Here is a 13626-nt window from a genome sequence, read left to right as displayed (position 1 = left end):
TCGCGTTTTCTTGCTGCCCGACAGGGCAAGAAGGATTTGGTGGACTTTGTTCAAGAGTTGCGAGCTCTCATTGCCGACACGGCAGCTGATCCTCTCCCCGAGGCGGTCACAGTGACGATCTCATGGAGGGCCTTCGCACTGCCGTGACCAGAATGGAAGTCTCCCGTGTCCATCCGTCTTCTTTTGAAGAAGCGGTGATTGTGGCATTTAATGCCGAATTCAGCTTTAAGTCGATACGACTTGGTTGGAATGCACACCGTCAGAACTCGTCGAACGGGCCTGAGCCAATCGATCACAGCTATGCTGTGAAAGAGCAGGGAGGGGCTCCAAGCTGCCGAGCAGCGTGTAAACACCCGGCGATTTTTGTCTGTGGAGACACCCGTCTCATTCGACAGGTTGCCCTATGCCTAGGGCGCGTAAAGGTTCTTCGAACCGACGTCCAGCTACTAACCAGTCTGGCTTGTCGCGGAGAAACGAGAAAACGCAATAGGCGAGTGGCGCCCTACTGAAGAAGAACTGAGTTTTGTTGTGCCTCAAAGAGGTGATGGGCAGCAGGGCCTGGCCCCGAAGAGCTTCGTGCTCTTGAACACGGAACGTGTATTCAAGCCGGGTTTGCTGGTCGTAAAAGCGACCGTGAAGATATTTGAGAGGCCATGGAAAATTCTTATCCATTCCGGGACGTCGGGCTATTATGCTCGACGCTCCACGGCAATCCACGATTGAAGGGAGTCAGCTGTATGCTGAGGCGCTGAAAGTTTGTTCAAGTGACAACGTCGCAATTCGTTTACCGATAGGGACTTTTGACACTGTGGCGAGGGTCTCTGTGGACCTCGGTGTCAAGTTTCTTGACTTCTATAGTGTGGAACGCTTATTAATCTTAGACTTGGACGCAAGGCATTACCACATCCTTGGTATGGCATGGTTCATACCATGAGCTATGGATAGACTGGAGGTTCAAAAGAACGCTACGCGCACGTTTTCTTAGACGCTTTAGTGAATCATGAACCCACCTCTGCTAGGAGGCAGAAGTGCTATTGGCGCGGACACTTGGGCAGGGATGGTCAATGTGCTGGATATCGGAGCATCCGAGTTGTCGTACACCAAAGGTATATTGGACAGGGGTCCCGTGCGTGGCACAAGGGCTGAACGGGGAGCGAAAGGCAGCCCACTGAGCGTTGCACATGTATTGGAGCAGTTGCTGTATGCCTAGAGTGGCGTGGCCGGCCAAAACCCAAGGCATCGACGGCGAGTCCCTAGTGATGCACGTGAAGTAGCACGTAATCCACTGAGCACTGCTCACGTGACGAAGCAGTTGCTGCATGCCAAGAGTGGCATGTTTGGCCAAAGGCCGGGGAATCGAGGGCGAGGACCCAGTGATGCGCGTGGAGTGGGCACGTAATCCACTGGAAGCTCCTCGTTTCGAAGCAACCCTTGCATGCTACGCGTGGTCAGTCGGCCGGTGTCCAAGGCATCTTGGGCAAAGCCCTTCAGATGCGCGTAGAGTGGTACGTTATCCGCTGGACGAAGACTGCGAAACAAGCAGCTCTTCGTCGGATATTGTTAAGACCAAAAAGGCTTCGATGAAGGAGGAAATGAAGGCACTAGACGACGCTGTGTGCGTTTATCCACTGGTCTCACCGAGAAGTAAGCCCTCTGGAGGAGGCAACGGCGACGCCGTATATTATCTGCAAGACGCAGGGCGTGAACCTAACCCAGGGTGTGTCTTCTTTAGACGATAGCGCACAGCAATACACCCTCTTCAACGGTGGGACGGGGGAGGAAGAGAGCAATGCCACCTTCGACGCTTTTCTCGAAGTAGATGCTCTTCTTGAGCTGGACAGGATGTTCTTTGAAGGGGGTTTCGGTGCTTTGGTACAGGCTATTTAGTCGAGGTGGTCATTATACGACTGAACGAGGAGATTTACTCGTCGACTCTTCTGGATGAAGCTGTCCTGGAGGATACGAAAAGAATGCTGAACGCACGAAGTGGATCTTCGATCCTGAAGAATTCATCAATTCCGTACCATCCTTTGGTAAAGGAATTTCAAGACGTCGCCTCCAAAATTTCGCCGTTGGTCCTACCTCCGGGCCGAGGTGTGCATCATGAAATCGACCTGGCTCCAAAGACTAAATACTGCGTAACACACCAACAGCCCCTGCCCAAGGGGAAGTGTGACGTCATTGATGCCTTTTTCTGTGCGAAGCACGACGCAGGAATGGTGCGTGAGAGCAAGTCTCCCCATACGACACCCATGTTTTGTGTCCGGGCGTCGAACGGCAAGTGGCGTATCGTTCACGCTTACAATATGTTAAGCGCTGCCACCATTCCGGCATAGACGCCGATTCCTAGGAAGGATGTTTTTTCAGAACAATATGGTTGACTGTACAAAGCACAGCGCACTCGCCATGGTCGATAGTATTACCCATTGTTCATGAGAGCGAGTGATATTCCGCTGACAGCCGTGACTTTTCCGAGTAGGATGCTCTGAGAGTGGCTGGTGATGCCCTTAGGATTTTCAAATGCTCCAGCAATATTCGATCGACTTGTGACGCAATTTTTAGGTTTTAACGAGAGTATGCACAAACATACTTCGACGACATCTTCGTTCCCAATCGTGCGGGGCACGAGAGGACAAATGAAGAAAACTACATCGTCCAATTGAGAGCGGTGATTAAGTGCATGCGCACAAGTAAGTTGTATGCTAATGCCGATGAGCGCATCTTCCACGCGATAGAAATCCCTTGTTTGGGGTGCTTTATTGGGAAGCGTGGCATTCGAGCGAATCCCGCTAAGGTCAAGACCACTGTGGACTGGTCGGTTTTGAATAATCATAAGGACTCGCGCAAGTGGTTTGTCCTTGCCAACTACTTGCATAAGTATAGCGCAAATTATGCGACCATTGTCGAATCTGCTGGCGAAAGATACGGAATGGTGTTGGTACACCGAGCAAAGAGGTCTTTGACCGGGTCAAATGCAGCCTCCTTTATGCACCAATATTGGCGTTGCCAGACCCCGATCGTCCTTCTAGTGTAGTCTGCGACGCTTCGGACTTTGCCATCGGCTGTGCACTGCTGCAAGCAGACGCCGAGGGGCGAGATCGGGTGCGCGTTCGGATCTCGCCAGCTTTAGGCTGTGAAAAAGAGCTTTTCAGTCCACGACAAGGAATTACTTGCGATGAAGTACGCTCTTGTCAAAGTCAGTGTGCACCTGCTTGGCTCAAAGCCGTTTGTGATCTACACAGATCATGTTTCACTAGAACTGCGACTCAGTCGCCTCACCTCTCGCAGAGGATGGCCAGGTGGCTCTTCTTCTTCGCAAAATATAATTTCGAGGTGAAGTATAAGCCAGTAAAGCCGAATGCTTTGGCTGATGTGTTGTCACGCAGACCGGATTATGAGCTTGCTCGTGTCACGACAGTGGCGTCGTCAGTGATGAATTCGATACGCGCCGCATACGCGGGTGGTGGTATGTGTGTAGCGCTGCCATAGGCTCTCGGGAGCAAGGAGTTCGGAAGCTTGGACAAGAAGTTGTCGGCGCGTTTGCGAGCACAGTAACACCGATATTCGTTGAGTAATGGGTTGCTGTATTATAGCGCCGACACGACGGATACATCACGAATTGAATTTCTCACGATGTGAATTAAGAATACCGTAATCTCAATGAGGCCCACGACACCCCATCCAGTGGTCATCCTGGTCGTGAGAAGACGTACAGAGACGTACTTTGCCACAAGTGATGGCTCAAGCTGTACAAATGGACGATCACATATGTGCGCGCGTGTAAGACGTGTCAAACGGTGATTCCCTCTTCGAATACGACAGCACTACTGGCCAGTTCCCTGGTATCCTCCGGGTGTTGGCAGTCCATGAGTTTGGACTTTGTCCTTGGCCTGCCGAAGGCCTCGGCGGGCAACACAGGTGTGGTGGTCTTTGTCGACCATTTGATCAAGATGGCTTATCTTGCGGCGGTGCCAGACACCATCGACTTTGTCGGCACGGCGTCGCTGTTTGTGGATCGTGACTTTCGACAACATGGACTCCCGGAGTCATTTGGCTCTGACAGAGACCCATCCTTCACTGGGAAGTTTTGGTCGACAATCATCAGGGTGCCGGGCATCAAGTTGACTATGTCAACAGTTGGCCATCCAAAGACTGATAGTCAAACTCAGCGCGTGAGTCGCGTCGTTGAAGAGGTTCTTTGCAGCATCTTCGCTGAAACGCTGGAGCGCCATGCTGCCACTTGTAGAGTTCGCTCTGAATAATGCAGCGCATGCATCTATCAGCTACTCGCCGTTCGACGTGAACGTGCTTGTTAATCCTCGCGTCCCGCTGACGCCGCCATCACATGGCTCAGGGCTTGGTGAAGGAGGAATAGTCGAGCAGCTAGCTGATGTCCGCGTCTTCACTGTCTGTAAAGAAGTCGATAACTTTCCGTCTACCAGACTGAGTGTCTTACGACACGTTCGCAATGCGGTCGCTGAAAGCCAAGCCATGCGGAAAGAAACTGCAGACAGAAAAGCAGAAGAAATGTTGAAACGTTGAGGTTGGAGACCTGGTTTTATATAACTCTAAAACCCTTCCTTCCCATGCATCCCCTGCTATTTTCTGGACGAAGCTTCGTCCACGGTTTATTGGACCGTTTAAAGTTGTGGCCAAGAGGGGCTAGCGTATACGCTAAAACTTCCCGAACGGATGCGCACCCACCAGGTGTTTTACGTGGGCTTGTTCAAGCCGCCTAATTTTAAATGCATCGATTATCCTAAATATGTATAGTAAAATCTAAATACATGTATAACTATTGGCTATCCATCCCCGTACCTTAATCTTCTTTAAGTGTGGTCACACCATACCTATCTGGTGTGACACACCCCTTTTACCAAGGTATATGTAACCCCGTAACAATGTCATTATAGCAAGCTGGATAACCAACTTACTAGCTCTCGATTCCATACCTGGCTAGTACGCCCAAACCCATCCTCTGTAAGCTAACTAACTGGATCTGCGAGGTCCCAGATTCCTCTCGCGAAAGCCCCACTGCGAAATATAACTCCTGGAACATTTGCTGATATACAGGCTTCTATCACATCTGGTTGATTTGTTTTACTTCCATCAAACTTGTAAAAGCTTGAAAGTGAGGGTTAATCAATTATCTTTTGACAGTGCTACAGCAACTGTGGTAAAGGAATTTATGATTTATACATCTTCTGATGCAATTTTACTACTTAGGGCCAGATATCCGCATATTAGCTACTTTACTACATTGCGCAAATGTAGACAACCAAAATATTGCCACCCGAGCGCAATCATCCAGTATCCTCAGCTTAAATGTGTGTATAATCGCAATATCCCACGCTCTAGGCCCTAACTACTTCAGTTATCTCATTCGACTCAGCAGTCACAGGTTTGTGAGCTTCTAGCTGACCGCGAAGATCTCTGATCTTTCTAAACGAATTCTCAAAATGTCGAGGGGGGAATTTCGATGCCTTTTACACTTGAATCATTCAGAGTATCTCAGCAAAGAATTTAGCTCTACTTTTATTTTTAAATCTTGCTGATATGATAAATTTAAGTCTTCTCATTAACCTTTTTTTTCACTCTCGTGCTTACCCCCCCCAAAAAGCGGTAGCGCCACAACTTCAAGGATCCATTGCTAGTTATAAGATCGTAGCCATATTTGCTTCTTTCTACCGCGTCGGTGTAGTACGCATCTGCGGCTTAAAATTGTTTGCGCTCAAAGCTTAAGGCTTTGCATACTTGAATCAAAGATAAGCCTGAGGCTTGCTATAGCACTTGTGAGATTATTGGGCACAGGTCTGCTGCAAGTGTCCTACTGCCCCTGCGAAGATCCGACCACTACATATCTAAGATAGACCGGTCGCCAAAAAACGTGTCGTTGTCAGCGCTACGCCGCCTTCTAGTGGTCTTCTTACAGAATAGATGTCAAACCTTATTAGGTGTTGCACACAAACTTTCAAATAAATAGTACTAGACGTACTAGCACATATTTTGATTCCAAAATCAATTGGCAAGAACATAGTGTGGCAGAGGCTCCAACACGCCAGGTTGCTAAAAATGCATTTTCTAATTCCATCTTAAACATGCAGCTACACGTGCAAGCAATCGCAATCGATGACAGAGAAGCCTATGTCCAAATAAAGAAGCCCGTGCTGCTCTTATCAGCGTTAATGTTTTAGACTTGTTGTTTACAATCTGACAATGCAAAGTTTTCGCCACCTATCTATGTCTGTAAGTAGTATCGCCGAGTGAGTATTTCATCAACTCATCCACTACCTAGTCAAACGATTGACACAGACTTGGCTCTGTTGGTAGTGTTTGCAAAAAGTTACACTTTAGTTTGCCTACATTACACGTATATAGATTTTTTCATCAATATCTGGACGATACTTTTTAGCTTTGGCATCATTCCAACCCATACTTTGTTCGGAAACAAGTCAAACTAAGCAGTCATCGCACCTTCAAACAAGTAGAACTTTAGTAAATCAGCACGCATCAGCGTGCAACGAGCACGTCTTACTAGAGTTCCTGCAAACAAAATCAAAAGCATGATCTCATAGAATATGCTCGGATCTTGAACATTATGCCAGAAGTGTCCATCGTTGTTACGGTGAAATGCTCTGATGCACTTCACAGAATATTACCGATAAAAATCGACAGTCTCCAGTGTTGACCTTATTAGCACGTTGTGAGCACTATTGCACTTGATTCCCACAAAAATAAGGCAGTTATCAGCTGTAGAATGCTCCTGCTCCCCACTATAGTAATTGGCGCCAAAAACCTTCACTGGCGCTAGCGGCACCTTGTGTCTTCCCTTTTCTACCATCAGACATAATGGTGTGTGTCCCTATTAATCATGCAGCTGAAAAGATACATGATTGCACGAACGAAAAGACTCATAGCTTCAGTACCGCCACGTACATCACTGAGATCTAAAAGTATTTCTAGCTTCAAATCCTCATTGCTGACCGATCCATCGAGCTGCTAAGCAAGAGTCATTATGTTTTTAAATCTTTAATCTTTTCTGGTGGCGTTAAGAAAGCGATAAAAAGAAGAATTTGTGTGCGAGTTTTTCTAGTCAACTCGTACTTTTTGCGACCATGTATCGTGCATACCAGTCACCGAACCTGCAGCAGTTATAGCAATATAGAGGATTCCAGACCCTTGCTAGATCTGCATTCGAATGTTAAGTGGTCCAGGGCTAATGTCGAATAAAATCACTGCTCACACCCCATTTTCCACATCTTAAGCTTCAACCTGTTTTATTAAAATCTTTAATACTATGGTGGCACAAGTATCGATAACGAAGGCGATGTTGGTGCAGGAATGACGAAAAACAGAGCATTGGATCGTAACATATTTTTGGAATGTGTAGTAGCTTGACAAATTCATTTTTCCAAGTTGAGTGTATTCTCAATTATTCTATTAGTGGTATGTCATTGTTACTACAAGCGCAATCTTCATCGATCTGGGTGCAATTATCATCGGTGGCGTCGTCCTTTGTGCAGCGTTAACACGATAGTACATCTTTGTCCTCATCCGTGTCAGCGTACCGTTCCTACCTAACACCCATACGCTTCGAAATTATAAACATATTATCGAGTAGATCAAGATGTTAAAACGATGAAAAATTTGCAGACGCTTCTAGTCAAATTATGGTCTCTAGCTTTCAAATATGCCACAAATGTATTGTCACAAGAAAGCAAGCAAAATAATGATTCAGGGTGTCTACAGCGCCAAGATGTTTTGTGTATCACAGTTATCGTTCGTGTAGCCTTTGAAGCAATCACAAATACCCGTCTCGGTATCGCAGATACCACGGCCTGAGCATTGGGACACGTAGTTGTACTTGAGTGCGTTTGCTGGTGGAGTGACCTTGTACACAAATAAAACTGTGTTATCACCACCGTCTAATGTATTACCGAGGAATGGTCGGTCCAATGTGATATCCCAATTTGCTCCATTGACGACAGAGGACACATAATTGTAAAATTGGTTTTCAAAAAAGACGAGATCGCCCGCAGCAAAATTAGGGTTTGACGTCACGGTAATGATTGTGGATCCAGCGACGACTGCAGTACTCACAAGCTCAGTCACGACCATGCCACCATTACCATTCGCAGCTTTTACAGCATTAAAGCGACTGGTTCTTGACGACAGTGTGTGCTTGAGTGGGTATGTAAGTGTAATTGTTGTGGCCGCTGAAAGCTTTCCCGCAACTACATAGGGTCCAAGCTTGAACAATGTTGGGGTTTCTGGCGAGCCCGTTTGAGCTGATTCCAACGTGAGAGTAACGTAGTCACTAGAAGATACGGCTGTTACAACCATTCCGGTATCTTCAGTAAACCACTCGTTGCTGATACCTTTTTCCACAGTAATAACTTGGTACTTTTTTGTAAGAGGATCGGTGATGCCATTAAATCCAAACGCTGCCACTTCTGGCTTCCGCAGTTCGCCAGGATTATCATATAATTGACAGATAACCGACAAACCTTTACTCGTTTCGCGGGCAGGTAGAATGTAGCCATCCAGATCGCCATTTGTCAAACTAAGTCGCTCACAGAGCACGCGTCTAAAAGTCTGATTTGGAATTCGTTTAATAGCTTTTGCCACCGCAGCAGCGTTGGAATCTGCTTTTGCAGTATCACTGACGTCATTTAAGATAGGAATCGCTTCGGTAACGTATGACTCGCCATGATAGTCGAACAGTCGAAGTCGAAAGAAGTTTAATGGTGTTGCTCCGGCAGCATCAGCCGTCCAGGTACCTGTCGTGTAAACGTGGAGGACAAACGTCTCAAACGTTGCAGTGCCAACAGACAGGAACATCGGATCAACTCCAGCTTTGCATGATCGCAACGAGCAATCAGCACCATGGTACCATGGATCACATCGACAACCGTAAATCACTCGACTATCCCAGAGATCGTAGGTGATTTGAGAGGCACTATATGGATTTCCAAATAATGTGCCTGGAGCCTTTAACCCCAACTCACGAAGACTCTCACATGTTCCATGACCACTACACTTGTTTGGACACGACGCACGCTGACATGCCACACCTTCATATCCGTCAAAACATGTACACGTTCCTAATGTTCGATCGCATATGCCTTTGTTCGAACACTCCATGTAAAAGTGGGCTTCGTCTGTGGCAGCGTCCGGACTGAAGTACTCATATGTTCCTTCGGGAAATTGTTGCGAGTCTTTGATTATCCAATTCGGCGTCTTACGATCCTGGTCCATATTAATGTCACCCTTTGGCGTATCTGCATGAGCATAACCAAATTGGCAAGCTCGATCAAAACAGTCGTTGCCCAAATAATTCTTGTAGCAGTTGCACATGTCCTTGGCCATGCATGCTCCGTTACCTGAGCAGCCATTAGGACATTCAGCATATGTCGAGCTGCTCACTATTCCGAGGATTACGATCATTATGAATTGCACATCACGCCTAATCTCCATTGGAGCTCGATAAGCTTAACTATATGGAACCGAAAGTATTCTGTTTGTTGCTTTTCCACGCTGAAGTTTGATAAATGCTATGCTAGTGACACCATTAAACCATGCGATCTTACACAGTTTAGTCTGCTGAAGAGACGTTCGCGACGGGTGAAATCGCGATCTTTGATGCGTCCCTTCATTCTTCGGCCGCTTAAACCGCTATTTTTTTGTTTTTTTTTAGCTAAACCAGATTCAGTTATTTCATTTATATCCCAATAATAAAGAGAAGATAAACCTTAAGCAATAGAATATGTCCCGACTTTCATGGAAATATTAAACGGATCGTGGAGCTAGAATAATTCAAGTTTCTTGTCAATGGATGCCCTCATACCGAAATGTCTGGCTTGCGGGCTGTCTACGCGACGCTTTAATCGGATGACTCTGTTATTATTGCTGTTTCGATTTTCATTTACATAATAAAATGACATGCACATCCATTTTACCTGCGACGTCCCAATGGAAATGCCGAGATCGACACAAGTAGCGTAGATTAGATACGGAAACCTCCCCATGTCTTGTCCAACACATTTATCTCGCGCTCATATTATTGTATAGACGTCGTTGCTTGTTGTGTTCCGGATGGATTATTTCTTACTAATATTTTGTCCGAGAATGCAACCTTTGTCGGGCAAATGAAAAAATATATAGCTGGAATTAAAGCTTTGTCACAGGACACGATATCACGATATTTGTCGATGTAATATGACGTCGGGACTTCTGGAAGACTGGCGTCGACATTCTATTGGTTTTCAAATATACCCAATTCGATTTTGATCGCTAGCAGAATCAGTGGGAGAAGAGCTATTTCGTGCATCAAGTCCCTTGAGAGATTGTAACATTCATTGGTAGGGCTCATGCAACAGCTAATGATTGCTTTGACCAAGACGCCGTTTCTTGAGAGCGCATCGCCCGATTTATCGACCTTTCTAAGGCAGTGTAGGATGGTTTAAAAATCAACAAGAGAACGTAGAACATCATGTTTTGCCAGGACCTGAAGCGATAAGCGCACGCCTTGAGGCGTTTTCAAATTATGAAATGCTCTGTTAGAGCACTTACAACAGAAGCTGTCGGCGTCGACTGCGTCCATGACGCCACCTTTGACGATGGATGACTTCTGCAGACCCAGGCCGCTCATGGTGAGCGTTAAGACCTTCGAGGGTAAGGATGGTGAGAATCTTCTGCTCTGGGTAAGAGAGGCCGAGAAGGCTATGACATCCGCCATGTTCCAGAATGAGCAACAGCGCGTGGCACAAGTTATATCCAAGCTCGGTGGCAGAGCGCAAAAATAGGCACTGACGTGTGGTGCTTCGGTTGAAGCGGCGTTTTTCTCCTTTCCCTCCTGGACAAAGCTGAAAATGCATTTTTACGAGTGTTTTCGCCACCTAGTCAGACATAACGCGTGCGATCGCGTTTCCTTGCTGCCCAGCAAGGCAAGAAGGAGTACTTTGTCAAAGCGTTGCGTGCTCTCATTGCTGGGATGGCAGCCGATCCTCTCCTCGAGGTGGTCGCAGTGACCATCTTTATGGAAGGCCTCCGCACTAGCGTGGCCGGAATGGAAGTCTTCCGTGTGCATGCGTCTTTTTTTAGAAGCGGTGAACGTGGCGTTGAATGCCGAATTCAACTTTAAGTTGGCACGACTTGGTTGGAATGCATACTCTCAGAGCTCGTCGAGCGGGCATGAGCAAATCGATGTCAGTTATGCTGTGAAAGAGGAGGAAGGGGTTCCGAGCTGCCGAGCAGCGTGTGAACACCCGACGATGTTTTGTCTGTAGGGACACCCGTCACATTCGGACTGGTTGCCTTCTGCGCCAGGCGCGTAAAGGTTTGTCGAACCGACGTCCCGCTACTAACCAGTCTGGTTTGTCACGGGGTAACAAGAAAATCCAGTAGACGCGGGACGACCAACTGGGGAAGAACTGAGTTATGTAGTGCCTCAAAGAGGTGAAGGACAGCAGGTCCCAGCCCCGAAGAGCTTCGTGCTCTTGAACACGGAACGTGTATGCAAGCCGGGTTTGCTGGTCGCAAAAGCGACCGTGAAGGGCTTCTAGGAGCCATGGAAAATTCTTATCGATTTCGAGACGTCGGGCTATTATACTCGACGCTCCACGGCGATCCACGATAAAGGAAGTCAGCTGTATGCTGAGGTGCTGGAAGCTTTGTCGAGTGACACCGTCACTGATCGCTTAGCGACGGAGACTTGTGTCACTGGGACGAGGGTCCCTGTAGACCTCGGTGTCAAATTTCTTGACTTCGATAGTGTGGAACGCTGCTTATTCTTAGACTTGAATGCATGGTATTACCACATCCTTGGTATGGCATGGTTGGAATACCATGAACTATGGTTTGATTGAAGGTTGAAGACCTTGGGCGATACGCGCACATTTTCTGTTGGAGCTTCGGTGAATCATAAACCCACCTCTGCTAGGAGGCAAAAGTGCTATTGGCGCAGGCACTGGACTGGGGCGTCAATGTGCTGGTATCGGAGCATCCGAGTTGTCGTACACCAAAGGTGTTTTGGACAGGAGTTCCGAGCGTGGTTCAGGGCGGACGTGGAGTGGTATTTCACCCACTGAGCGCTGCTCAAGTATTTGAGCAGTCGCTGAATGCCAAGAGCGGCATTGTCGGCCGAAAGCCAAGGCATCGACAGCGAGGCCCCAGTAGCACGTAATCCACTGAGCACTGCTCCCGTTACGAAGCAGTTGCTGCATGCCAAGAGTTGCATGGTCGGCCAAAAGCAAAGGCATCGACAATGAAGCCCCAGTGATGCACGTGAAGTGGCACGTAACCCACTGAGCACTGCTCGGGTTACGAAGCAGTTGCTGCATGCCAAGAGTGGCATGATCGGGTGAAGTCCGAGGTATCAACGGCGAGGTCCTAGTGATGCGCGTGGAGTGACACGTCACTCTCGAGGCTATTCCAGCGGTGGCTGCTCTTCTTGAGCTGGACAAGACTTGAAGACAGACAATCAAGCCGAGGTGGTCACTATACGACCAGACAAGAAGATTGACTCGTCGTCGGTTCGGGATGAAGCTGTCCTGAAGGAATCAAAGAGGGTGCTGGACGCACAAAGTGGATCGTCGATTGTAAAGGATTTCTCGAATCCTTTGGTAAAAGGATCTCAAGACGTCGTTCAAAGGGCCTACCGTCGGTCCTACCTCCGGACCGAGGTGTGTGTCATGAGATTGACCTGGTTCCGGGAATTAAATACTGCGTATCACGCCAATGGCCCCTGCCCATGGAGCAGTGTGACGCCATTGACGCCGTTTCCGTGCGAAGCACGACGCAGAAATGGTGCGTGAGAGCAAGTCTCCCCATTCGACACCCATGTTTTGTGTCCGGGCGTCGAACGGCAAGTGGCGTATCGTTCTCGCTTACAATATGTTAAACGCTGCCACCATTCCGTCATAGACTCCGATTCCTAAAAATGATGTTCTCTAGAACAATATGGTTTACTGTACAAAGCACAGCGCACTCGCCATGGTCGATAGTATTACCAATTGTACATGAGAGCGAGTGATATTCCGCTGAAAGTGGTGAGCTCTCCAGGTGGGATGCTCTGAAAGTGGCTGGTGATGCCCTAAGGACTGTCAGATGCACCAGCGACATTTAATCGCTATGTAACACATTTTTTAGGTTTTAACGGGAGTATGCGCAAACATACTTCGACGACATCTTCGTCCTCAGTCGTGCGGGGCACGAGAGGATAGATGAAGAGAACCACATCATTAATTTGAGAGCGGTGATCAAGTGCGTGCACACGAATAAGCTGTAGGCTAATGCCGATAAGTGCATCCTTCACGCGAAAAAAACCCAGCTTTATTGAGAAGCGTGGCCTTCGAGCGATTCCCGCTAAGGTCAAGACCATTGTGGACTGGTCGGTTCCAAAGAACCAAAAGGTTTCGCGTAAGTGGCTTGGCCTCGTCAATTACTTGCACAAGTATAGCGCAAATTATGCGGAAATAGCACGGTCATTGTCGAATCTTCTGAAGAAGCATACGGAATGGTGTTGGGATACCAAGCAAAGAGGTCTTTGACCGGGTCAAAGGCAGCCTCCTTTATGCACCAATATTGGCGTTGCCAGACCCCGATCTTCCTTTCAGCGTCGTCTGA

General features: G+C 47.7%; 1 protein-coding gene across 1 annotated transcript; it reads right to left on the bottom strand.

The window, feature by feature from the left end:
* Positions 1-6291: 6291 nt before the first annotated feature.
* Positions 6292-9477, bottom strand: PHALS_13941 (Teneurin-1 and related extracellular matrix proteins, contain EGF-like repeats; the record flags this gene model as incomplete). Its single annotated transcript, XM_024718667.1, has 3 exons — positions 6292-6359; positions 6475-6543; positions 7812-9477. 3 exons carry the CDS (start codon positions 9475-9477, stop codon positions 6292-6294), a joined length of 1803 nt encoding a protein of 600 aa, XP_024571560.1.
* Between the last annotated feature and the right edge of the window lie 4149 nt (positions 9478-13626).

This window comes from Plasmopara halstedii (assembly GCF_900000015.1).
Source record: "Plasmopara halstedii genome assembly, contig: Scaffold_7, whole genome shotgun sequence".
In the NCBI taxonomy this organism is placed as follows: Eukaryota; Oomycota; class Peronosporomycetes; order Peronosporales; family Peronosporaceae; genus Plasmopara; species Plasmopara halstedii.
The sequence above is the reverse complement of the archived record's forward strand: the minus strand, read 5'-3'. Positions and strand labels throughout refer to the sequence as shown.